Source organism: Madurella fahalii (assembly GCF_045866475.1).
Source record: "Madurella fahalii IFM 68171 DNA, scaffold_1, whole genome shotgun sequence".
Lineage (NCBI taxonomy): Eukaryota > Fungi > Ascomycota > Sordariomycetes > Sordariales > Madurella > Madurella fahalii.
Window position 1 is genome coordinate 4886490 of NW_027263971.1, and position 25671 is coordinate 4912160.

At 56.3% G+C, this 25671-nt stretch overlaps 6 protein-coding genes across 6 annotated transcripts; 3 read left to right on the plus strand and 3 right to left on the minus strand.

Moving 5' to 3' along the window:
* Positions 1 to 347: 347 nt before the first annotated feature.
* NPL4 (nuclear protein localization protein 4) lies at positions 348 to 2545 on the plus strand (the record flags this gene model as incomplete). Its single annotated transcript, XM_071056928.1, has 4 exons — positions 348 to 431; positions 487 to 611; positions 706 to 2185; positions 2261 to 2545. The coding sequence occupies 4 exons, from the start codon at positions 348 to 350 to the stop codon at positions 2543 to 2545; spliced, it is 1974 nt and encodes a 657-aa protein (XP_070913029.1).
* A 1002-nt stretch (positions 2546 to 3547) lies between these two features.
* On the minus strand, positions 3548 to 7300 carry CPA2 (carbamoyl-phosphate synthase (glutamine-hydrolyzing) cpa2; the record flags this gene model as incomplete). The annotated part of the gene is made up of 4 exons (XM_071056929.1): positions 3548 to 3655; positions 3722 to 5098; positions 5176 to 6857; positions 6958 to 7300. The coding sequence occupies 4 exons, from the start codon at positions 7298 to 7300 to the stop codon at positions 3548 to 3550; spliced, it is 3510 nt and encodes a 1169-aa protein (XP_070913030.1).
* Positions 7301 to 8932: 1632 nt separating this feature from the next.
* Positions 8933 to 10009, plus strand: MFIFM68171_01508 (DSC E3 ubiquitin ligase complex subunit 4; the record flags this gene model as incomplete). Its single annotated transcript, XM_071056930.1, has 2 exons — positions 8933 to 9183; positions 9244 to 10009. 2 exons carry the CDS (start codon positions 8933 to 8935, stop codon positions 10007 to 10009), a joined length of 1017 nt encoding a protein of 338 aa, XP_070913031.1.
* A 114-nt stretch (positions 10010 to 10123) lies between these two features.
* MFIFM68171_01509 (18S rRNA biogenesis protein RCL1) lies at positions 10124 to 11350 on the minus strand (the record flags this gene model as incomplete). Its single annotated transcript, XM_071056931.1, has 1 exon — positions 10124 to 11350. One exon carries the CDS (start codon positions 11348 to 11350, stop codon positions 10124 to 10126), a length of 1227 nt encoding a protein of 408 aa, XP_070913032.1.
* A 342-nt stretch (positions 11351 to 11692) lies between these two features.
* Positions 11693 to 14170, plus strand: MFIFM68171_01510 (Pentatricopeptide repeat protein; the record flags this gene model as incomplete). Its single annotated transcript, XM_071056932.1, has 1 exon — positions 11693 to 14170. The coding sequence occupies one exon, from the start codon at positions 11693 to 11695 to the stop codon at positions 14168 to 14170; it is 2478 nt and encodes an 825-aa protein (XP_070913033.1).
* Positions 14171 to 14251: 81 nt separating this feature from the next.
* MFIFM68171_01511 (G-patch domain-containing protein) lies at positions 14252 to 15331 on the minus strand (the record flags this gene model as incomplete). The annotated part of the gene is made up of 1 exon (XM_071056933.1): positions 14252 to 15331. The coding sequence occupies one exon, from the start codon at positions 15329 to 15331 to the stop codon at positions 14252 to 14254; it is 1080 nt and encodes a 359-aa protein (XP_070913034.1).
* Between the last annotated feature and the right edge of the window lie 10340 nt (positions 15332 to 25671).

A 25671-nucleotide genomic window follows, 5' to 3' on the forward strand; every position in this document is an offset into this window, starting at 1 on the left:
GCCCCGACCGCCCTGTCGCTGCGCTGCTGTGGGTTCCGTTCATGGTGGGGCCTCGAGGCTCGGGTACCCCTCGGCCCCAGGCACGGCGTGTATGACGAAGGCCTGAAGCTACTGGTGCAAGCTCCCCTCCAGGTTGCTTTGCTTGCTTGGACGCCTTCCTTCAACCAGCGTCTGCACTTGACCTTTTTCCCTCCGCATTTCGCGCATTCCAGCATCTCTGCCGTAATTTACTCATCCAGCCGCTGGCAAAACGGGCGTTGGAGACCTTGGGAATCGAGAAAACAACATAGCACCTGCCCCTCTCACACTTCCACCCTCGCCCCTAGAGCTCTGCTTCCGCAGGCAAGATGCTTCTGCGACTACGTTCCCCCGACGGCATGTTCCGCCTGACGGTGGAGAAAGACGATACTTTTGGTGATCTTGCCCGTCAGGTATTGAAAAGGCGCGGCGGTCTATCAAGGAACAGGAGGCTGACCCGTCGCCTAGCTGGTGCCGAACCTTCCCCCGACGGTCGATCCACAGACAATCACCCTCTCGAACCACCCGAACGGCGGCGACTCCAAGAATATTGGGGAGATTGCCAAATTCAAGATCAGCCAGATTGGGCTAAGGCAAGACCAGAACCCGCCAAAAAGAAAACCCTTGAGTCGTGCGCTGGGGTGGTGTATACGCTATGGGCTGTCAAGGCTGACGCTGGAGTGGTAGGCACGGAGACCTCATATTCGTCAGCTATAAACACCAGGATGCTGTTACGAACGGCAATACTGGCGGTGTGGCCCCTAAATCAACCCCGCTATCATCTACGAACCGCCTCAACGGCAAACCGATCCTACCCACAGAAGACCACCCCATCGACCCGCCGCCCCCCGTGTCATCACCGTCCGAACGAATCAAGAACCCGTGGGAGGTGGTCAAGCAGTCCCCGCTGGATGACCGGCTAGACAAACAGGATGGCAAGATCCCAAGGAAGCGGGACACCAAAATGTGTCGGCACGGGCCCAAGGGCATGTGCGACTACTGCATGCCCTTGGACCCCTTTAATCCTCAGTACCTCGAGGAGAAGAAGATCAAGTATATGTCGGTGCACTCATATATGCGAAAGATTAACTCAGCAACGAACAAGCCCGAGCTCGGTAGCTCCTTCATCCCGCCCCTTGTCGAGCCCTACTACCGAGTGAAGCGCGACTGTCCCTCAGGCCACCCGCAGTGGCCCGAAGGCATCTGCACAAAGTGCCAACCCAGCGCCATCACCCTCCAGCCCCAGACCTTCCGCATGGTAGACCATGTCGAGTTTGCCACGCCACAAATCATTGACAAATTCCTCGACGCTTGGCGGCGGACTGGAGCACAACGCTTAGGCATCCTCTACGGGAGATATCTTGAGTACGATGTGGTGCCCCTTGGCATCAAGGCTGTGGTGGAAGCTATCTATGAGCCGCCACAGGTCGACGAAGTCGACGGTATATCGCTTAACGCGTGGGAGAACGAGCAAGAGATCAACCGCGTTGCCAAGCTGTGTGGCCTAGAACAGGTCGGTGTGATATGGACCGATCTCCTAGACGCCGGCAAGGGAGACGGGACCGCTGTGTGCAAGCGTCACGCAGACTCGTACTTCTTAGCCTCCCAGGAGATTGTTTTCGCCGCGCGCATGCAAGCTCAACACCCAAAGGCAACCAAGTGGAGCGACACGGGCCGATTTGGTTCCAATTTCGTCACCTGTGTTATCTCGGGCAATGAGAAGGGCGAGATTTCCATCTCGGCGTACCAGATGTCGAACGACGCCGTGGAGATGGTCAGGGCAGACATCGTCGAGCCCTCCGCTGACCCCGGCCAGATGCTCGTCCGCGAAGAGGAGGAGGACGATGGCTCAGTGAGCAGGACACGGTACATCCCCGAGGTCTTCTACCGCAGGATCAACGAGTACGGAGCCAACGTGCAGGAAAATGCGAAGCCCGCATTCCCGGTCGAGTATCTCTTCGTTACCCTTACTCACGGTTTCCCGGAATCACCAAAGCCGCTCTTCAAAGACGCCGGCTTCCCCATTGAAAACAGGGAGCACGTCGGCGAAGCACAGGAGGTCTCGGCCGTCGCGAAGGTGCTGAAGGTGAACCAGAAGGATGCCGGCCTGAACCTCTCCGACTTCCACCTGCTCTGTTTCATCAACCAGATGGATGTCTTGTCCAAGGTACGTCCTTTTCGCTTGCCTACTTTCCTCCTTCTCCGCTTGCCTCGCATTGACTTCTTTTGTTCTTTCGTCCAGGAGGAAGCAGCCCTCTTATGCCGTGTGGCCACGCAGCAAGACCTCGCCGAGTCCTTCCAGCTGCGGTCGACGACGGGGTGGCAGACGCTGCACATGATCCTGCAATCCACTGGTGAGCGAAATCCCAAGCGTCCCCGACACTACTACACTGATGGCGGCGACGACGAGGCGGTGGCCCTCGCCCAAGACAACACGGGAGAACCTCTTGCTAAGCGTTTTGCTGCTGTCAGGCTGAACGAACCGTCGCCGTTTGCACCGCCCGGCAGCCGGCGTCCGCCGAAGTAGTATGAGACCGTGGGGGGCCCGCATATGGCATGGGAGAGGGGCGGTTTAGCGCAGACTTAACCGGGGGGTGGGGACTCAGACGAGTGGTGTGATACTGGTGGGGCTGTGGTTTGGTTCCATCTAGGTGATAGATGATGAAATACCGGGGCGGCTGCTTGGCTTTAGCAGTGGGTTGGTAGGCGGACGCGTGCATCTCACAATCCATGATTGATTACGGGATTGGTTTCATACCTAACAAGGAGGTTACATGCCGTTTACACACCGAAATTTTACGTGGTGCCTTGCCTGTCGTGTGAGCGATGAACATAGCTTCTTGTAATTCACTAGCCCTATTCTGCTTCCACCCCGGGACAGGGTGAGCTAAACTCCTAGACTCTCTTGCAACTTCCTTACAAATCTTGTCCCGAAAGTAATAGGAGAGGAAAAAAGAGAGAGAGAAAAAAAAGGAAGAGAAAAAGAAAAAGAAAAAGAAAACGAAAACGAAAACGAAAAAGAAAAAGAAAGAGAAAAAGAAAGAGAAAAAGAAAGAGAAAAAGAAAGAGAAAGAGAAAGAGAAAGAGAAAATAACAATGTAAATAAAAAATAAAAAGGCAAAAACAGACGAGGTGCAACTAGACGACACAAGTGGATATCTTTTGCAATACAACATGGAGGACAAATGACTAGAACATCAAACTAACATGATACGCTTGTAACCGCTACCCAATTTTTTCTTTCCCGTCCTAACATAGCACGCTTAACGAATCAAAAGTCAGTAGTAGCCCTATTCTTCGCATGACGACATAGGACGAAATCACTTGAACCAGCTAGTCGGCGAAACCTAGAGGGGAATTGCGCAAAGCGTAACAACCAACATAAAAAGAATATAAAGATGCCTTGGAAACAAAAGCCCCCTTACTCGGCCCGCTAAAACAAAATCCAAACCCCGACAATAAACGCCCAGTTTTGTTTTCTCCACTACTCCGAACTCTGGGAATGCGATGGTGAAAGGTATCATCATATTTACAAGGGCTTCCCGCCAATGAACTCGGACCACCGGCGGACCTCGGAAGGGATGCCCTCGGGACGAGGCAGCTTCTCGCTCATGCATTGAGCAAAGAGCATGGCCGTCTGGCGAGTCAAACAAAGTTAGTTGTTGCTATCAAGCCCCAAATGTTAGGGGGGGTAGAGACATACCTGGGGTTCCATAAACAACGGCACGCCAAAGTCGACTGCATTACGGCGCATGACGTAGTCAACGTCCATGACCGTCTTACCGCGGGCCTGCGCGAGGTTGAAGACGCCGCGGATGTCGTACTTCTTGAACACCTCGCGGAGAGCACGCTTGTCCTCCTTGGGGAACTCGATAACCTCGACATTGATCTTGTGTTTGCTCGAAGACTCAAGATGCTGTTTGACTTCCTTGTCCGCGGCGTACAGCTTGTAGCCGAGCGGCGCAAGGTAGTCGACCACCGTGGTGAGCCAGTTCTTGCTCAGCTCGCCACCAAACAGAATCCCCTCGCCAGGCTCAGGCATGCGGAAGTTCATGGCTGATTGGAGCGATGTCCAATACGCCTCGACCAGGTCCTTGCCGAAGCAGGCCATCTCGCCGGTCGATGCCATCTCGACACCGAGGAACGGATCGGCGCCCGCTAGACGGGTCCACGAGAACTGCGGCACCTTAGTCGCCAGATAGTCACGCTTGACGGCCATCAAGTCGGTGGGCTCAGGGACGTCCTTGCCGACGAGCGCCTTGGTGGCAACATCGATGAAGTTGATACCCAGTACCTTACTGACGAATGGGAACGACCGGGAAGCACGCAGGTTGCACTCAATCACCTTCAGCATCGGGGGCCCGCCCTCGGGGTCCTCGGCCTTGATGATCTGCATGTTGAAGGGGCCGGTAATTCTCCAGGCCTTGGCAACCTTCTGTGCGATCTCCTTGACCCGCTCCATCGTGGTCTCATCTAGGCTGGCAGGAGGGAGAACCAAGGTAGCGTCACCGGAGTGAACACCAGCCTGCTCGACGTGCTCACTGATGGCATGGACGATCAGCTTGCCCTCGGACGCGACGCCGTCGACGTCAATCTCCTGGGCGCCCTCAATGAACTTGCTGATCACGACGGGGTGGTCGGGCGAGACATTGGCAGCGGCCTCCAGCTTCTCCTTCAGGTCCTCTTTGCTGCGAATGACCGTCATGGCAGCACCAGAGAGAACATAGCTGGGGCGAACAAGGACGGGGTAGCCAACTTGCTCAGCGAACTCTTCGGCAGCCTCAACCGACGTGAGCTCTTTCCAGGCCGGCTGGTCTACACCAATGCTGTCCAGGATCTCGGAGAACTTTTGTCTATCCTCGGCCTTGTCAATGTCGCGAGGATCAGTTCCGAGAACCTTGGCACCACCTGTCTCTTGCAGGCGAAGAGCAATGTTCTGGGGCAGCTGGCCGCCGACGGATACGACAACGCCGCTGGCGTTCTCCAGCTCGTAGATATCCATAACACGCTCGTAGCTCAACTCTTCGAAGTAGAGCTTGTCGGCCGTGTCGAAATCAGTGCTGTAGGTCTCGGGGTTATACTTCAGGGTTAGGGTTAGCATTCATCTCACTGAAGATCCCGATCTGGCGTTGTAAGAAGGAACGATCTGGTACATACGTTGATCATGACAGTTTTCTCCCCCATTTTCCTCAGAGCTTGAGTCGCACTGACAGCGCACCAGTCAAATTCGACAGAGCTACCGATACGGTAGACACCGCTTCCGAGAATGACAGTACCATTGTCCTCGAACGTGACATCATGGGACGAAGCGTTGTAGGTGGTGTAGAGGTAATTGGTATCGGCGGGGAACTCAGCCGCGAGGGTATCGATCTTCTTAACCCACGGCCGGATGCCAAACTCCAACCTGCGAGCGCGAACCGCGTCCTCGGTGCTGCCGACAGCCAAAGCAATCTGCTTATCCGAGAAGCCCATCTTCTTGGACTTCAGGATATGCTCCTTCCTCAAGCCCTGAAGGCTACCAACCTGCTGGAGCTCCTTGTTGCAGTCCACAATGTTCTGCAGCTTGTGCAGGAACCACTTGTCGATCTTGGTCAATTCATGGACACGGTCGACAGTATAGTTCTCGTGGAGCATGGCTTGGCCGACAGCCAGCCAGCGGCGGTCAGTGGGGTTCTGGAGCTCGTAGTCGAGGTCCGCGAACTTCTCGCCCTGGAAGCCGACAAACCTAGGGTCGACCTGCCTGATGGCCTTCTGGAAAGACTCTTCAAAGGTTCGGCCGATAGCCATAACCTCACCCACAGACTTCATGGCGCTGCCAATGTCACGCTTGACGTGCTGGAACTTGGACAGATCCCACCTGGGGATCTTGGTGACGATGTAGTCAAGGGATGGCTCGAAGTTGGCTGTCGTCGTCTTGGTGACGGCGTTGGGGAGCTCGGGGAGGCTGTGGCCCAGACCGATCTTGGCAGCGGTATACGCCAGGGGGTAGCCGGTGGCCTTGGAAGCCAGGGCAGATGACCGAGAAAGACGGGCATTGACCTCGATAACCCTGTAATCCAGGCCATCTGGCTGTAGCGCATACTGCACGTTGCACTCGCCAACGACGCCTAGGTGGCGGACAATCTTGATGGCGGCGGACCGCAGCATGTGGTACTCTTCGTCGCTCAGAGTCTGGCTTGGCGCAACGACGATGGAATCACCAGTGTGAATGCCCAGCGGGTCGAAGTTCTCCATGTTGCAGACGGTGATGCAGTTGTTATTTGCGTCACGGACGACCTCGTACTCGACCTCTTTCCAGCCCTTGAGCGACTTCTCGACCAGGATTTGCGGCGAGAGCGTCAGCGACCGGGCCGCCATGTTACGGAGCTCCTCCTCGTTGTTTGCGAAGCCGGAACCCAACCCGCCAAGTGCGTAGGCAGCGCGGACAATAATGGGGTAGCCGATCTTGGAAGCGGCATCCAGAGCCTCGTCCACCGTGTTGACGGCAATAGACTTTGCAATGGGGATATTGATCTCCTCCAACGCCTTTGCGAACAGGTCTCTGTCCTCGCTAAGCTCTAATGTCCTCACGCTGGTGCCGAGGACTCTGACACCGTATTTCTCGAAGAGGCCCAGCTTCTGCATCTGGACGCCAAGGTTGAGGGCCGTCTGGCCGCCGAACGACAGGAAGATGCCATCGGGTTTCTCCCTCTGAATCACGTACTCGACGTATTCAGGGGTGACCGGGAGATAGTAGACCTCGTCGGCGAGGGTGTGGTTCGTCTGGATGGTAGCGATGTTGGGGTTGATGAGCACAGAGGCGACTCCGGCCTCCTTCAGGGCCTTGAGGGCTTGTGATCCTATATGGTTGGGGGGCGGTCAGTCTCAAGAAGCGTCTTTGGCTAGTGCTCGTGTGACTCATTGTTCACCGCCTGGGGTTTGCGATTGGGACAGACATACCGGAGTAGTCGAACTCCCCGGCCTGGCCAATGGCGAGACCACCGCTTCCAATGACAAGGACCTTCTTGACGTCGATGTGCTCCTTGGGTTTTATCACTCCGCTTTCAAGATAGGCCTTCGGGTCCGGAGCGGGTTGCGCAGCGCCAGAAGCTGCCCCAGCGGTAGAGGCAGAGAGGAGCCGCTTTTGGCTCAACCTGGCGCAGGGGGATTCTGTCTGTGTGCGGAAGAGGCCGTTCTGAGCGCCAGAAGTCAGGGGCCGCAGCTGGGACGGCGCGACGGGGACCCGTCGACCATGCCGGAGGAGCGCCGGGGCGCGGCCAGCCTTATACACGGTCGACAGCATTATAGGAAAGCTTTGTTGAGAGTGGAAGGCGGATGTTCAGTCAGGAACCCGCTTCGTAGTCTCGCGCCGCACTCCAGTCCCTCGTGCTTTGCCAATTGACAGTGCTGAAGGCAGCTTCAGGTAGCTCTCGGTATTGTGCAGCGGGGGAAGAAAAAAGAAGATGGGATTTTGGACAAGTCGGGATGGGGATTCCTGGGCCCCAAAAAAAGGGAGATCGGCCGCTGTGGGGAACGATAAGAGATAAGATGTGACTCTTTAGCTTCTCCAATGGCTTGGAGACCGGACCTTAGCGCGCCTGTAAAATTTTGCAAAAAAAAAAAAAAAACCTCTGGACCGGTTTCCCTTCCGACGCCGGAGCAAGGAACAGCGGCCGATAGATACCTGCAATTCAGGACTCACCGCGTGTTTGACGTCACCAAATTATCTTCTAAGTCTCTCTATAGCGGCTTGGTACAGAGGCCTTAACACGTCTAGAGGCAAGACTTGAAGCAACAATCAAGATTCATAAACCTGGGCTGCTTGCTTGGTGTCACTCACCAACAAGAAGCTGTCAAAACTTCTTAGACGAGACAGCTGCCAAATCTGTCTGGATTGCGGGACCCCGCAGGGCTCCAGCTTCGGCCCCTCCAAGTTACACTCGATGTCATAGCGAGATCTGATTGGTCAATGCATTTGGGGTCGCAGGGTCTTTTGGGCTTGTACCCACATACCATACAGACCCTTAGCCCTAACCCACGCCAATTTAGCCGTGGTCGTTGTCGTTGTCGTTGTCGTTGTCGTTGTCGTTGTCGTTGTCGTTGTCGTTGTCTTTGCCGTTGCCTTTGCCGTTTCTGTTGCTTTCTTCCTAGGCACCTACAACTTGTAGTCTCAGATACTAAGACCTGCTAAGCGTAACCTACTACTTGTACCTATCGACCTACTTTTGTAGACCTACTTCAACAAGCCAATAAATTACATCGACAAAACTCACTTGTTAGGAAGGCAATATCTTCTGACCCACACTCTACAGCCCTTGGGCCACAACGATCTCCGCCCCCCTCCAACACCAAGCCGGAAGAACAAGGCTATAGGCCTGAGACTATTATAGTCTTGATGATGATAGAAGGATTTGTGGAGATAATACAAGTGGTATAGGCTGACAGTATTGGGGAGAGTGGGCGTACGAACCATCTTTAAGTGGGGTCACAGTCTGGTAAGACCTTTCCTACAGCCCGAGAAGACCACTCCTTTGGTAAACAGCCGCTTGAAATACTAATCTCTCTGTCGTACGCAGAGTAGAGGAACATATTGGATCAGAATCGCGAAACTGAGCAGTCTCGAGATTAACTCGACCAGTGTACCTCAATGTAACCCTAACCCTAATTCCAACCCTCTCTTTGACCCTGAGTGCCAAGGCTAAGCACGCCCCCCCCCCCCCCCCATATCATGGATCTGACGACAAGCGTCTGCGCGATTGCATTTCTCCTTCTAATGCGTGCCTCATTGCCTTAACCGGTCTGCGCCGGGCCAGCATTCTTACGCGGCCGATAAACGGGATTTCGACAAGCGCAGTCGACGCCCACATACATAACACCAGCTATGTGATGTTTCCACAGCTGTGACGCACCAAATCTCACCCAACTGCGGCGAGCTATGAACGATGATCCCGGCCCGAGCTCCGCGGCCCGGCAGCCACCTCCACGACCCGACGCCGACAACGACGCTGGAGAGTATGGTGGGCGCGCCGACGAGGGCGGTGACGGCCAGCCTCACAATGGGTCTTCGTCACAGCGGCAGGAGAGACGGCGGGCGGGTTTGGCCAAGAAGCTGGAGCTCATCAGCCACCTGCAAAAGAGCCTCGACATGATGGTCTTCGTCTACATCTGCACCCTCTACTACATGGAGTAAGAAACGTCACCCACGTTCTCGGATCGACCATGTTCCTGACGCGTGTATTTCTCCAGGTGCTCGCTTGCTCGTTTTCTGTTTCGCATCGTGCCGCATTATTCCTTCCTGACACCGAAGGACGGTCTGCTCCTACCAGCCGAACACCCGCATATCTATACCATATTCGTCCCAACCGTCCTCTGCATGTTTGCCCACACATTCTTTGCCTTGCCCCAAGCCGGTGAAGCCACGCGCGGCTACCTCCACGGAGGCGTCATCATAGACTTCGTCGGCCAGAAGCCACCGACGACAAGGCTCGCCTTCTTATTTTTCGATTTGGTAATCTTGGGTGCACAATGCTTGATGCTGGCAGTGCACCAAGAGCGGGAAAAACTGAAGAAGGCTGTCTCCCCGGGTTTACGGACCTTCAGTCCCAGCGGCGATACGAACGAGCCGACCGCCGCGGCAGAAACAACTCAGGACCACGATGCGGAGGAGCGCGGGATGTTGAGAGACGAGACATATGTAATAAACGATGGCGGGATGGAACTTCAGCCACTCTCTGGGAGGGGCGGCAGCCGCGAGAGCAGCCGGAGCCCAGGGGACATAGAGCGAGTTGGGAGCACGTACTCGTCGGCGGCCGCGAGTGTTGACATGGTGGATCTGATAATGTCTGGTAACGCCGTCCTCTCCAATTTCCACGTCATCCACGCCGTTCGGTCGGTTGGGAACGGTGCTCAGAGCGCCGCTGCCTACTCGATTCGGACGCTTGGTTATAATGCTACACTTGCGGCTCTTGCTGCGGAGCGGAGGAGTAGGCTGATGCGAGAGCAGCAAAGGTAGCAACCCTAGGCTTACCATAGCGTTTTGGGAATCTCAGAGCTTGTCTCGTCATTTTTACCCCATGCATGTGCAAGTAAATCTAAGGGCCCAGCCCCTCCGAACAGCTTGGATTCGTCACGCTACCTTCCGCCCGACGTTGCCCACTCCTGTCCCCTTTACGGAGATCACCAGATCGCCAGTGGCGGCCTCGTCGTTGTCGGCATCCCGTATACCCCAACTACTCGCACCAAACGCCTTCAAATCCCTCGCAAGCCCTATTATCTCCTCCCTACCCACTACTTCCCTCCCTAACCTTAACCTGCCCACGTCTTCCGAACCCATGGCCATCAAGGTCAGCACCGTCGGCGCTGACGCGGCGGCCACGCAGCCTCCCTGCGCGATGATCTCGAGCAGCTGGTACGCACACCGCGTGCCGATGTCCTCGGGGACCACGCCTCCCTGGGGCGGCGCCACCTCGTCGGCCGCATAAATCACACCCTCGGCGCTCGACTCAGCCACCAGGCTCAACCCAAACCCGATGCCCGTCTTTTTCTTTTGCGCACTCCCCTTCTCACCCACCAGCGGGGCGGGGTCGTACTGCGCCGCAACGTGCACGTCCGAGACCAGCTGGTTGAGCACCCCGCGCGCGGCCGTGATCATCCTGTTGTTGTGGCTGGCCGACACGCCCGTGCAGTAGGCCACGCCGCGGATCCGCCGTATCCTCCCGGGCCGCCGGTTCAGGTGCAGCGTCTTGGGCAGGCGCACCTGGCTCGCGAAGCGCATCTCCACCACGCCGCCGCCGCCTTTTCCCCCCGGCCCGGGGCACGAGCGGGACAGCACGCGCAGCTCGATGCGCGCCGGCGGGATGCCGAAGAGCCCGTACAGCGGGAGCACGGCGGTGCGGAACGTGTCGATCGAGAGGTCGCCCGTGGCGTGTGTCGCCGACGTGATGACGCCCGGCCCGGAGAAGCACACGTTCATGTGCGCTTTGGAAAAGGGCGCGAGGAGGGCGAGCGGGAGGAGGAAGTAGGTGATGCCCCGCGTGCAGTTGGCGGGGAGGACGTGCTCGATCAGGTCGCCGGCGAGGGAGGCGCCGACGCCGGGGACGGTGCCGGTGATAAGGCCAGGTTGGTAGGTGATTGTTGTGCCGCTGTAGGAGACATCGATGACGCTGCCGTTGGTGACGGCCTCGAGGAGGCGGAGGAACGAGATCTCGTGCGGGGCCAGACCTGGGTGTGTTGGCGACGAGCTGCGGATCTTGGAGATGTGCACTGGTCTGCCGGTCAGTGTGGACAGGACCAGGCGCTGTGTGAAGGCTCGGTGGCCTGTGAAGCGCAGAAACTCTGGCCTCGAGCCGGACATGGTTACTGCCGTGGCTGGGATTAGAATTGAAATCAATCGCAGCGGGAGGGATGGATTGGCGCTGTCCTTGTCCGTCTCCCAGAAATTTTAGAGGGTCCAGGTGATTCTGCCGGGCGGTCAGCAGCTACCGCATGCTTATCGGCGGGTGTCTGTCGCGCTGATAAGAGATTTTAAGCTTTGGAGCATCGAGGAAAAAGGTCTGGGATCAGGGGCGTTCGACAGCCCGAGACTTCTGGAAAAGAGGAAAAGAACCAGAGCAACGAATTTTATCACAGTACACTGTTACTTTGTTCTCATCCGACTCCCGATGTGTCGACAATAGTTGCCGACCCTCCTCCCTAAATGCCGCCCAGGACATTGTCTCTCGACTTCAGGCGCTGCAGCAGCTATGTCTGCAAATCGTGCCTCGACAATCTGCGTTCAGTGAATACGCCGCCACGGCTGGCGAGACAATATAGCGCCGCCCGGAGAGCACGGCCAGTTCCTGTAGCAGCAGGCCGCCGGAAACAGCAGGAGTTGCCTGATCCGGCAGAGCTTGAGCGGGCGCTTGCCGAAGATCTAAACGGCGCCGACAGCTCCGCGGAGTCTCTTAAGGTCAACTACTTCGACCAGGCGACGCCCGGGCAGCTCCGGCGGTTGCGCGACAATGAAGAGTTCAGCCAAGTGAACTCCGGACTGGATACCCAGATCGAAACGGCCATTGACACACTGGAGAAACAAATGATGGATACGGTCCGGATGCTGCAGCGCATGGAGAAGCAGGGCGGGCAGGACAAAGCCGACGAGCTGAGGAAGCAGTTCAAGAAGACGCTCCGGCTGCAGTACAAGGGAAAGATTGGTCCAGAGGCTGAGGAATATGGGCTGCTGCGCATTTCAGGTTTCAGCGGGCCTCGCCAGAGGCCCGTTGCGAACCTGAACAGCTTCCTGGCGCGCGACAGCATCGTCAAGGGTGGCGTGCTCAAGCCCAAGGACATAACCGAGTGCTGGAAATACTACTCAGCCGCGCGGAAGACGCTATCAACGGCCTGGGAGAACGTGCCGCAAGAGGTGTGGAATTTCTTATGGATGATCCTCTCCTCGGAAGACGTGGAGAACCCGAACCGCATGCAGCACATCTACATCCTGGCAAAGGACATGCAAGCAGCCGGCGTGGCTCTACGGGACTCTCAGCAGCTCCTTGCCATCGAGGCCATGTTCATCGAGGGCTGGCAGGCCGAGGCCATCGAGGCTTGGAAGAAGGCTGTTGTCACGCTTGGATCAAAGCCCGAGACCTTCAAGGCCTATTGGGAACTTGGTGTCCGCATGTGCTCGCATCATGGAGACGTGGAACGGGCGCAAAGGGCCGCCGACACGCTTCTCAGATCGGCGCACGGGCCCGACGCCCGGATTCTCATTCCTATCATCGCGGCGTTGTCTGCCAACGAGGCGACGGTCGACGAGGCTTGGGAATCGTACCGAGACATGCGGGATCTCCTCGGGGAGAGCATGCAGATCGAGGACTACGACCAAGTCATCGGCCTGTTTCTCTCTGCTAACTGCGTCGAGCACGCTCTACAGGCCTTCGTTGACATGATGCTCTCAAGCGCCGTCGACATCCGGGGCAAGACGAGGCTACCCATGAGAGTGGGTAATCACTTCTTCATCGGCAAGTGGCTCAAACGACTCATCGGAGCTGGTGATTTGGACGGCGCATACAAGGTGGTTGTGTTCACTCAGGGCAAAGGGATCAATGCATCGCCCATCCAACTCAACGGCCTCATCGCAGCCTGGTTGCGGTCGGGATCTGTCGAACACATCGAAAAGGCCGAGGCTCTAGCGTGGAGCATGATCCGCGCTCGTCTAGACTTTGTCGGTCTACGACAGCGCCAGGCCCTGACACGTGGGCCGGTTCAATTCTACGACCCCTACGAGCGCCCAGCGGACGAGAAGCAGAGCGAAGGGGAGCCCGAGTTCCGCTGTCTGACGAGGGCAACTGCTGAGACCTTTTCGCTACTGGCAGAGAACTACTGCTCACGTCGGCTCCACGACCGCCTCCAGGAGCTGTTCGAGGTGCTGAAGCAAGCTGAGATCGGCACGACTACGTTCCTCATGAACCAACTCATTCGGTCGTATTCCCAAAATGGCGAGGCCAAAGAGGCGGTCAATATCTACCGAACCATGACGGGGGAGCAGAACATCCGTCCGGATGGTCACACGTTCCTTACCCTGTTCAACAGCCTCTCCGTCAACCGTCTCATCCAACGGGATGCGGAACTCTCGAGGCAGGACGTCACCTCTGGCCGGCAGTTCTTCGCAGACATGGTCCAGGCGGACTGGGCCTTTGACACGCCCGAGATATTCGCGCAGCTGCCTAGGACAATTCTGTTCACGATGCTCAAAGCAAAGGATTACGCGGGGACGATCGTCGCCGCCCGGGCGATGAGGGAGCTCTTTGCCTTCATTCCTCCCGAGGCGCTGCTCATCGAGCTAGCCTCGGGAGCCGGCTCTTTGCAGATCAGGACCAAACGAAACATGGAGCGCCTCGTGGCTGGCAGGAAGACAATCGAGATGCTGATGAAGAAGCACAGAATGGAGCTGATCCAGGGTGGGCATAAAGGAGTCGAGATGACAGACGAGGAGCAGCTCGAGGAGCTCTACGACGTCTTGGAGAAGCTTGTCCTGCTCAAGGCGAAGGCGCAGGATGTGAGCCCCGATGATGTGCGGCCACTGCTAGAGGAAGCTGCGCGTGAGATGGGCGTGTATGATATCGTGGTGTTGAAAGATGGCGACCAGATCGCCAAGCACAGGAAGCTCGCAAATCAAATGTCCGGGCAGTTGTAGAGATGCTGTACAATACAATCCCATGTAACTGGTCTACTCTTCTCTCGTGCATCTCTCTAGCTGGCCCTACTTGGCGCATACTTAGTCGTGGTCCTCTTCCGTCAGCCCGGGGCATCCTTCCATCGTGTCGTCGGGATACGTAAACTTGCACCAGAAACAGTAGTGATGCTTCTCGCGCAAATGTAGGACGAGTCGACGAAGCCTCTCGTCAGCCGGCAGCGCGTTGAACTCATCCAGCACGGAATCCTCCTCATCCAAGTCCTCAGCCGTGACGCATGTCGTGCGGGCCGTCGCCTTGCCCAGCGCCTTCTTGTCATCCTCATCCTCCTCCGCGTCCTCATACGTTGGCAGACGAGATAGGCCCTGCTCGAGGTCGTACCGCATCCTGCGGTCCCGCTCCGCCTCCTCGCGGGCCCTAACCAGACCACGCCAGACCACGGGGATGGACTTGAGCGGGCGTGACGCAAGACCCCGGCCGGGGCCCCCTTCTTTCCCGTCGCCGTCCTTGCCTTCCCCTTTTTCTTCAGCTTCCGCAGCCATCCTCTCGGCAACCTTCTGCGCCCCCACTACCTGGCCCTCCCACCTTTTCTCCTCCCTCTCCCGCCGCAACCGCTCCCTGTACTCCCCCTCGTCCGCCTTGGCCCGCTTGGCCTTCTCCCCCGCTGCCTCGGCCGCCTCCCTCAGCTTCCGCTTCCGCTCGCTCTCCAGCCCGATCCCTTCCCGTCCGTCCTTGATGGATATCCGGATCGGCTCCGTGATCCCCCCGCCGCCGGCTCTTGTCCTCTCACCGTCCCCTACCCCCCCAGTTGTTGTTGCTGCTGTTGCTGCTGCTGCCGCTGCCACTGCCACTGCCTCCTTCTTCTTCCCCAGCGCCCCGCCGGTGAACCCCATCTTGGCCATCATCGCGAGCCCTTTGCTCTTGGGCTGCGACGCGATAAGCGACTGCGAGAGAGCGGCCTCGCGGCGCGCTTCTTCCTCGGCTGCGAGCTCGGCCTTGGACTTGGGCCGGGCGCGGGCTTCGGCCTCGCGGCGGAGGCGCTGCCGCCGCTGGAGCGAGGTCTCACCCCGGCCGGAGAGGGAGGAGGTGGTGGTGACGGTGGTGGTGGGGTCGTCGGGGAAGGTCATTGTCATGTAGTCTTCTTCTTCCTCAGACGAGGCCATGGTGACTTTGGCAGTTGAGGCGGGACTTCGCCGCCGGGTTCAGAGACTGCTCAGAGCCGTTTCCGCTTGCAACGGTATTGAGCAGCGAAAGAACGATACCAGCTATCGAGAAGCAAAGGCGCTCAAATTAGGTGCGGGCTTTTTGCCTTGGTAAGGGCCCCCGTATTTTGTGTGTTTGGTGCGAGTTCAACAAAACCGGTGAATGAGATGCTAAGTTTCATTTGAAGGTTTTGTTGTCGCTCATCATCCTTCGCCGACTTCCAACCACAGAGTTCTTCTAGCACGGTGCTGAGTCGCGCTACTTCCGCATGAATAGAAAGCATCAAAACAGAGCACTTTTATTTTGTCACATATATTTTCTATCTCTCTTCGTTACCACTGTCATCTTGATTTTTCCAAGATTGGAGTGTCCGGGTTAGGGTTATCTATGGTGCTTGTGTGGTTCGGTTTTCAATTACAGTGCGAGCTTTCACGCTTGACCAGTGCATACAAGCTCGTCGGATTCAGAGGAAGTGAGACAACCTTATATTGTCAGACACTAATATAAGTTTTAGGATTATTCTGGAGTTCATATGTCTATATCTCGATCCGGCTTGAAGTGGGGTTGACTGCCTCGCAAGGCTCAGGTCTAACGGAGAGCATATTGCTTGAGAGGACTGATGTAAGTACCCAGCTTCAGTTCCGAAAGAGAAATAGAAGTACATAGGAATAGCTTAGCCAAATTCGAACTTGTGGGGAAATCATTCTGTCCGCTGCGAATGGGAACATCTCGAGGTGAATAAGCAGCGGCTGTTTTCAAAGGTTCGATTGTTGAAAAGGGAGTGGTTTTCGACTATCGCAACTGCCCCGACGTCAGGTATTGCATTGCAAGAAAAACCTTTCTCTGTATCTCATAACCAGTTATTGTATGGGAGGCTACAAGTCTAAATAGATAGTCACGGCTTAGAAACCCTAGCTAGTCTCACCATGTCCAGTACTGATGCCGTATGGAGTCCCTGAAACCTTACGCAAACTCAAGACGTCTGTTAGCACTACAACTGTAGTTCGAAGACGTGAAGAAAGCACAATATAGATCGATATTTGAGAGTAAGCATCCATGCTGAGTATCGAAGGGGCGGCGTTTATAACTCCGAACACCTTTTAGATGTCCGGATTTAGTATTGGAGTATACTACTGGTTAATAGGTACGCTCACATACTTGGAGACCCGTGCTTTCCGCTCAGAGACCTGAAGTACCACTACGTACATCTTGAACTCCAGCGTCTACCGCGACCATGTATGTGCTGACGAGCGTCAGATAACTGGGCCGTGAGCATACAGCAGCATTCGTACGCCGCATATGTCATGCCATCGGTGTATATCCCCGAGCCCTCCAGACGGTGGTGGTAACTACATCCTCGTATTGATGATACCGTAGGAGGTGCCAATACTACCTACCTACGACGGCAACGCACCCCGACCTCGTGCCGTGCCCCAACTTTGGCAATGTCATCCACCCACATGCCATCACAAGTGGCCAGACAGCACAAAGTAGTCACCTTATCACGCCAGGCAATATCACACTTAGTAAGGGCCTTCCGGGCACCTCTCTCCCCAGCGTCTGCCACCAAACGCCCGTCATATCCTAGCAGTTTCATGGGGCTGCGGCACATAACGAGGCAAGCAGGCAGGCAAGCAAGCAAGCAAGCAAGCAAGCAAGAAAAGACAGCAAGAAAGAAAGCAAGAAGAAAGAAAGATAGACACTGCCTTGTCAGAGTCCCGCCGCAAAGGAGGCGCGAAACGGGCCGAGCGGGAAGAGGGTGACAAGTATGTGTTAGATTGTGTGGGACAGTGTGGGATAAGATAGAGACAAGCTCGGGCACGTGTGAGTCTACCGTAGCCCTCACCCTCCCCCAAGCCAACGGGCAGACAATAAGAGAGAGGGAAAACGGGCCTACGAATAGAGCCGTTTGCCCTTCCCCCTCCGTACTACCCACCCGAAAGCGGCGCGGGTACGGCGCGGCGGCACATCGAGACTGGAGTCTCTCGGCAAATGCTCAAATCGGATGGCCGGGGGGCCGAACGAAACCATTGGGGCCGAGGGGCACGCCAGTGGCACATATCCATAGCCATGCCAACTTTTCTAGCTCGCTTCCCTCCGCCTGTTCCGGCTCCGCATAGAGGTGGATGGATGGATGGATGCTGACGAAGCGAGAGGGACATCGATAACTCTGATAGGGGAAGACGGCGACCGCAAGGGAAGCGGCGCTGCTGTCTTTTTGCCGAGGGGCTGGTCCACACAAACGCAAACAAAGCATTGCGTACCGCGCTGGCATTCAATGTACCTTGCGGTGAGATATACATGTTCAACTTTCCATTGCATTGCCGGTCTCGCTCTGGCGGTGCACGGCGACCCCGCGACAAACAATGTCTCCTGGCGCATGCTAAACGGGTGATGGTGTGTAGGTGTGTACGAGAGAGGGGGAGAGAGAGAGAGAGAGAGAGCAACTCAGATGTTGGGATGATGGCCAACTCGTCTACCGAGGCGATCGGGCCTCCCCGTCTTGCAGACCGGAAGCTGCGGCCAAGTGCAATAGCCTCGACCGTGCACCCTGTAGGATCTGTCGTCGTGGTCTCCTCGGGAGGCCCGCGAGTCGCTACGGCCGTGGGATTGGGATTGCCGGGTGGGCACCAGAGGCCGTGCAATGCGGCCCGCGGGCCAACGTCAGGCAGGTAAAAGAACGAGGCTCGGCCGCTAGGCCGCGCGGATCAACCGGGCGGGATCTGGGCCAGTCACATCGCTCTACCAGCGTTTCGCTCAGATTTCCCGGCCCTACCTTAGAATGCGGGTGGTTGAGGGCTTAACCCGTGATGTACGGGTATGCAATAGGCCGCCGCACGCACATCAGGGCGTCTGTTTCTGGCGGCATCCCAGTTGGATTGATAGTGGGGTGTGTGCCGGCTCCCCGCAGTCTGACATACGTACGAGAGTTGCAAAGTTGGATTCGGATCCCCAAAATTCAAGGTGAGGAATGGCCCACAACATCCGGCGTGAAAGAGAAATGCCAATATTATGTCGCCAGCTTGGATGGCAAAGCTTATGAAGGGAGGATGTATGGAGTAAAAGAAAGTATATCGCCTGACCCAACGGGTCATCAAGTCTCGTCTCGAGTTACCCTACATGAGGACCCAAAGACGAGAACGTCGGGTTGGCGCCCCGTTACGGCGGCATTTGCCCGTCGGCCTATCCCAAGGCTTCTTGGGCTCTCCGGCCACTTGAACAGGCCCGGCACTCGTCTGGAGAACTCGGTCTTTTGGCCTGGTCTGCGGCGCAGGTGGTAAGACGAAGATGACTGCCGAGTTCGGTGTCTCTTCCTGAACGCGCGGACTGGACGAATGCCATCCCGTTACGGCAGGCGGAACCGTGGAACAAGACAGAAGATCAGTCTGCGCATGGACGGCGTCGAAGGGAGGGGCGCAGCGACGAGTGAGAGAGGCTGCCGGCTGGGGACCGCGACCGACCAATGACACGGAGCCGCGGTCGAGCTGCTGGCTGCAGCATGTTTGTGGCGGGGGTCCGTCTCAAGACGCAAGAGACGAGTGGGATTCTGGGGGAAGGGCAATTGGACCATTCGGGAACCGTCTTGCTCAGCATGGCAGGATGGTGCATGCCGCTACTGCTATAGTGCAGTATAGTAAAACTTCTAGTTCGCATCTGTGCACGAAGACTTTTCAGCGTTCGGATCCTTCGTGTAACGGAAAACGAGTTCCTGGCAGTGTGTAAGGATTCCGACTGTTAGGGACATCGGCCGTCCGAACACGCGCTCCGGACTTTGTTTGCGACATGTCGCTGCAGCTGCCGCGTCCGCAGACAGCGCCGACGGGTCTGATACACTGATATTCGCGAAAAAGCAAAGAGACCGCATTTCAGCTTGACCATCATTATTCCTTAGTGACCGTATCGCAGAGTAAAAAGTGATTAAACGCAGAAAGAAGACGCGTGCTTTGCGCCATCCGCCCAGAATCTCCGCGGACCAAGAAAGTAATCGCGCCAACTAGCACTGTCTCAAATGCGATAGTACTGCCCGCAGAGAGCTATCAGATAAGTTAGGCTCCATGGGACCTGTGATAATGACACCTTTCCTACACTACCAAGCCCAATGACTGGGAAGCAGCTTGATGTGAACTGACACAACCGCCTCGGCTGTGAAATCTTATCTCAGAACCCCACGGGAGAAACCTTATCGGAGCCCGCGGCGACCATCACTGCCCACGAAGGTCCCTGCGGCATGCCGAACTCGAGGGTCTGGAGATCCAGGTTCTAAGTTGTGGGGTTGCCGAGGTGTCGCCTCCTCTTCTCGCTGCCGTTCCTCGCGCTAACGCTGACGGCGCCGATGTGTTGTCTCATGCTCGGCGGTCTAGCTTCTGTAGAATCGATACCTTACGTAAATCGGCTGTCGATCGTCCGACTTGAGGGATCAACAAACGGCGATGAAAAGACGCTCATCAGCAGAATCAAACATCTTTGACCTTTAGTGGGGGCGGAGGGGGAAGGGGGGAGGGGAGCCGGTGGGCCACGGAGCTCACTCCCATTCCCCGGACCCCCAATGCGGCGTCTGCAGGATGGATATGTTTGAGTACACGTATGTGCAGGTATTACCGGTCGTTTCTGGATTGTCACTCTGATAAGAGGGCTATGGTATCTTGTCGTTGTAGTCGTCGTAGCTACGAGTCAGTGTCAGTCATTCGTGCCGACGCCCACGCTGTGACAAACCCGACTTTCGTCTATTGTGAAGGCATTCAACCGGGCCTGCTGGCAGACCGGTACCACAGTAACACTATGTCAGGACGGAAATGGCAAGTCTTCCTGCGTGTTGGATTGAGAGGTGGCGTCCTCATGCAGGAAAAATGGACCCTGAAACCCTTCCAGAAGACCCATCGACATGGCACGCGGAACCGCCCATTGGTGAAGCCAGACCGTGTTCCTGCGTTAGTGGGTCCTCATGAAAACGAAGCTGGGACGGTGGGGGACGGCGGGGGGAGCGCAGCCGCTGTGGTTGGCTGGATGCATGTGCTTTGCTGCATCACCGAGCCAGGAAATAACGCGTTGCAGATACATTGCGCCATCGGCAACTCTCTGGTGCTCTTCAGAGACGGCATCTTGACGGGGACCTTCTCAATGCTGTTGATCGCCAAAGAAACGGGGAATGGTCCGCGACTCTCTCTGCATGACCAACGGACCTGGCAGAGCCTAAGATCTGGCCCTCATGGGTTTTCTTTCTTTTTCGTTTTCTTTTTCCTTTCTATCAGATGTGTTGTTACAACGTGCAACGTCGTATCGTTTGTTGGACAAGCCGATTCTTCGAGAAAACTCGTGTAGTATTTCCGCCAGCCGCGACATGGAACTTTGGATGAAGAGGAATGCCATCGAGGTGCCAATGCCAATTTTCCGAACCTTGGGGACATCTCGCCTCCCATGTCCTCGGTTGAGACGACCGACAGCGACCCAAGAAAACGAAAACCCAGAGTCTCATTGTTTGTGGTCCGGAAAAGGCGGTGGGAGCATGCCTTTCCAATCCAGGTAAAGGTGGTGCCATATGGGGTTAAACGCGGCGGTCTAGCGGAATAACCTTGAAATGCGTAACAGGGCTCTGCTCCCCGATCACTTCCCGCAAATCCGGGGAGGGACACTGACGCGGCATTGACGTCCCTTTTGGGTGTTAGCGAGTCTGTGTTATCAGAAACCCTGGGACTGACAACGGGTCCTATCCGCGGCCCGTTCGCCAACGGTCCGTTACCAGGTTGGCAGAGGCCGCCTTGTCCCCTGGGGCGGGAGTATTTTCCTTTGGGCGAAGATTGGCCGTTGCCGATGATCAGACCGCCACCACCTTCGTGTCTCCACGTATGTACACTAAGCGCACCTGCACGTGCAGAGTGTAAACAGGCCCCCGAAGTGTACCACAGGAGCACTAGACCGAAGACTCGACCGAAGTCAAGAGTGGAATCAGATTGGAGTCCTTGTCAAACAGCTTTCTTCTTGATGTCGTGGGCTGCTCCCACGTGCATTAACAACCCGCGTCATTGGAAATTGGTTTGAGAGAATTGCCTACCCACGTTTCGCGTTGTATTGATATTGACGAATCCCGGTTACTGTCGACGCACTCTTTCTTTTTCCGATTTCTTAATCGGACAACCGTGGCAAGACACTCTTGTCTCTTTCTGGTTAACGCGTACCGAACGAAGTGATGCCTAGCCTCGACCCGAACCTGCGGTGGCGAAATATTGCCAAGATGCACAAAGCCCAACCAACCTCCGATTCAGTCCCGCCAGGGTTCGGACCCATGGGAGGATGGGCAAAGCCCTCACCATGGTTCCTAGTTCGGGATGTCGTCCGTGTTCGAGACCAGCGGACCCACTATCAATTGAGAAGAGCCCATGATCTGGAGCCGTCCTTGGGATTCCGTGACAGGTCGTTCAAGGACCCTGGTGGCTTGGCCCTCCAAGACCAATGTAGTTCTTTTTTGAGTCGAGAACGGACATCCTGTACTGAGAGGCGGGATCTCAATATGCAAGAGTTGGCCAGTTCAGGTTGCGAGGGGAGTAGAATATCGAGTCATTGCCATCGACGACTCGTGTTTACCACGGCCTACGGGAATTGTTAACGTGTATATACCATGATGGTATGTGATAGGGGCTTTCGAGATGCGACTGGGACAGTGCGGGGCCTGCATGTTGGCCGCAGGAGAGTTGACCGCATCCAACCCTAAGCCACCGTCTCCACGTAGAGCAGACCTGTTTACACTGCGGGCATGTAGCTCATCACCGGACACAGCATTGATGCCACTACTGATGAGCGGAGAGAACATTCTTCGTTGCAAGTTGCGGTGACCTGGTCTGCGAGACAACGATACTTCCATAACCTTCCTCTCCCTTAAGCTTCTTAGGTAGCTGCCTCATCTGGAGCGAGGTCCGGGCCAGTTGGCGCATTGCTTTTCCGTTTTAAGTGGATAACTGGCAGCAGGCAGCCCTGGTTGCACAGTGGAGGAGGCCCTAGCTCGGAAACCATCGCAGGTACTGTACTGTATGTACTGTACGAATGCTGCCGGGGATGAGCGGGGTCTCTTGTTTGAGTAAGGTACCGGTACCTAACGCACAATCCAAGCCCTGGTGAAAACCTTGACCGAATGGCGTCCGCTGCATGAGGGTCTCCTTCCACCCGGAATCTGGGGAAGAAGAAAGTGCCGTTGTGTCTTGTCTAACTGCAAAGGCTGGAGTATCATTAGACGATGAGACGGGCCGGCTGGGGTCTCTTGTAGCTGTTAGGGCTGTAACGGTTGAGTTGCGTGACGTTTCGGACCCGCGACTCGCAGTCGAGGATGAAACCGGCTGGGACTTCTAGAGCATCCGACTCCGCGGGAAGGGAATGTCTCGTTTAAACATCTTCCAGCAGCCAAATATCGGTATGTAGTACTTTGTGGTGGGCTGTCGCGGTTTTCGGGCTGCCGAAAGAAAATACCCGGAAAGCTGGTTATGATCGGCTCAGAAAGCTCCTGCTCGAGTCGTCTGCTGAGCTGCTGTCCTGGCTCTTTGTTGCGGTGAGCGGCACTCATCCCGAAATGAGTGCCTCGATGTATAACCTGCTAGGGATGCGAAGTTGATTCCAACACAAAGGATCGCAACACGTGGATAAAATCAGCTGCTGGTAGGGCTAGGCCAGCACGACACTCAAGCCAGTGGGAGGTAATTCCAGCTGCGACGTTCTGTTTCGGTTGACCGAGAGCAGCGTTGTGTGCCTTCTGCCGATCGGGATTGGTCGTGTTCCCAGCAGCGCTCACTATCCAGTGTATGTACCCCGAGCTGTTGAACACGTGCCCAACGAGCGAAGCTCACGATAGTTCATCTCATGGCGGGCTTGGGCCTGCGGTAAGGCCAGCCGCCAGGCGCATTGCTGTCACACTGGTGCTTGGGCACTTGTATGCGGGGTTGTTTAAGTGGTTGCATATCGGAGGGAGCTTGACGCGCTTCTCGCGCCTTCCGAGTGGTCGGGCACTTGAAGGGCACAAATTTTTTCGGATCTGCCTGTCGCTCTGAATGGTCACCTCTCGTCACGATCGGCGTGCCGTTCTCTGCTTGCGAACAGCCTCTCGGGTGTTTCATGTTTCCTTGCACGACCGCTGAACAGCCTAGGACGTCCGTTGAGAGGGTGGCTCCAGGCTCACCAGGGTGGAAGAGGGGGACGGTGAGACGCTGTTGGTTCTCCCTCAGCACAAATCTTCGGTCTCTACGCCTTGGCATCACTACAAAAATGTGAATACCCGGAGTGTTGGCGATGCGACCGGCGAAGGCTGCCTCTGTACATTCGCCACGCAAGGACGATCGGGGATGGCTAGGCGCGGAAGTATGTCGCGGACAGAGCAGCTGGCGCACCTTCGCACCATTGGATAATAAAATAATCCAGTAAAAATAGTGTCGTTGGAATTTCGTGCATGTCGCGTTTCCTCCGGTGCGGTGTGATTTGAGAGGAGAGGGTGATGCCACCCACTTCAACGCTCTCGCATAGCAGCTTGCTTCCTATCGTCCATCGTTGTGTAGGATGGACCCAAGCGGCACAATGAAGCCAAAAGTGCTTACTCTGCGTACTCATGTCGCATGCAGCTGATATATGGAAATACCCAAAAGTAAGGTAATAATCAGCAGCTCGCTGCTGTGGCACAATAATGTTTCCGCTTTTATTCGGGCTGTTGCTGCTGGTTTAGGACGCTGTCGGAGTATTCTTGGAACGCAGCGATAAATAGAGCACGAGCCGTCCCATGATTACCTGGTCAGCGCATGAAGGCGATGGGCGGATCATCCCGGATGCCAAATTCAATGCTATTCCCCGATTGCAAGCTGACATGATTCGTTGCGTTTTGTCCATCGCGACTTGACTGCCCGGCTTGCAACCCCGTTCGTCAAGTTTCGCCCAGGGAGAAAGAGACGGGGCATGACATAACGCGCACCTCGCTACCCGAAGATCATTGATGATGGCTTTGCCGGCGTCTGCCTGCATTATTGTTTAACTACACAGTATATCACTCAAGCATCCGACTTGGTTGTGATCGGCTCAAACCAACCACTGCCGACCGCTGGGTCCCTCCATTCTCTCGATCCGCCGTGTCAACAGGCGGCGCAACGCCGTTCTCTTAGCTCGCCTGTGATGCGGGTGGCCTCTCGGGGTGTTCGTGCCTTGCAGCGCTGCACCTGCAGTTCGCTACTGGCTGGCGGCGAGGGGGCGGGCCAGGGACGGCGATATGTGACCTGACACGGTAGAGCGAATAGGTGAGCCCGGCTTACCGTTGAGCACACGCACCTCGGGCTAGAGGTTCTGTGTGCAAGTTTAGTGGAGGGCGGCCGTGCTGGGCCCCCAGCCTATCAGCGCCCCGCAGGCCATCACGGCCTGCTTTATGCATGTGCTCGCCCTCTCCCGTTGGCCGGCGGCGCTGGCCTGAGCCCACCGAAAATCCAGTTGTGCGTGCGACCCAAGCGTTTCTGCCTCGCTTGGATTGGGTCCTCTGCACAGCTGTCACTTTCCAGTCTCATTTACGAAGAGCGTAGTTCGTATGTCCGTACGGACCTGTCTCGACTAGGCCGGATTTTTTGCGTTCTACGATGTGAGCTGAGGCGCCGGGGCTTGCCTTATCACCTCATCTTGACACGACACCGCGAAACTTGAGAGCACAACCACCCCACCAGACACCCACCTCACTGCCTTTGCTTGAGGGTAACGGAGGGAGACGGCGGGGGACGGCGAGAGCCCGCTCTCTCTTGCGTGATTGGTGGATGTACATGAGGACCCAAGCCCCCCTCCACTCGACCTGCTGCAGGCACCACAGACAGCCCGCCAGTGCCATGAAGGTACAGAATGATGGGAGGGTCGCTGTGGGTCCAAGTACCTCCAGTTTCTGTGGTACTTCCGAGTGCATGGCGGCCGGACCAGGCCCGATTTAGAATTTCTGCTAGTCGCTGCGCCATCCTCCGCCAAGAAGCCCACACATCTGATGTTGCCCCAGACATGCAGGCAGGGATTCGCCGGCCAGTCCTGGGCAGCCTGGCTGCTGGTTGCATCCGGCCCTTGTCTGGTTATCCAAGCGACAAGCCAGTCGGCGGGGCCAGAGTCGACTGGCACCTCCGCCGTTGATCTCCAACTTGGACCCGTAGCGTACTTATCCGCAAGGGCTTCCCTTCCCGGCTCAGCACTTGCTCCCTCCACATGGGCAGATCTGTCGACCTGGACGCGTGATCTCTCTTTCTTCTTCATTTACATATCGGTTCTGTTTCTTTTAAGGTCTCGAGCTCTTGGAATACATTCCTTCCCTTCCTTC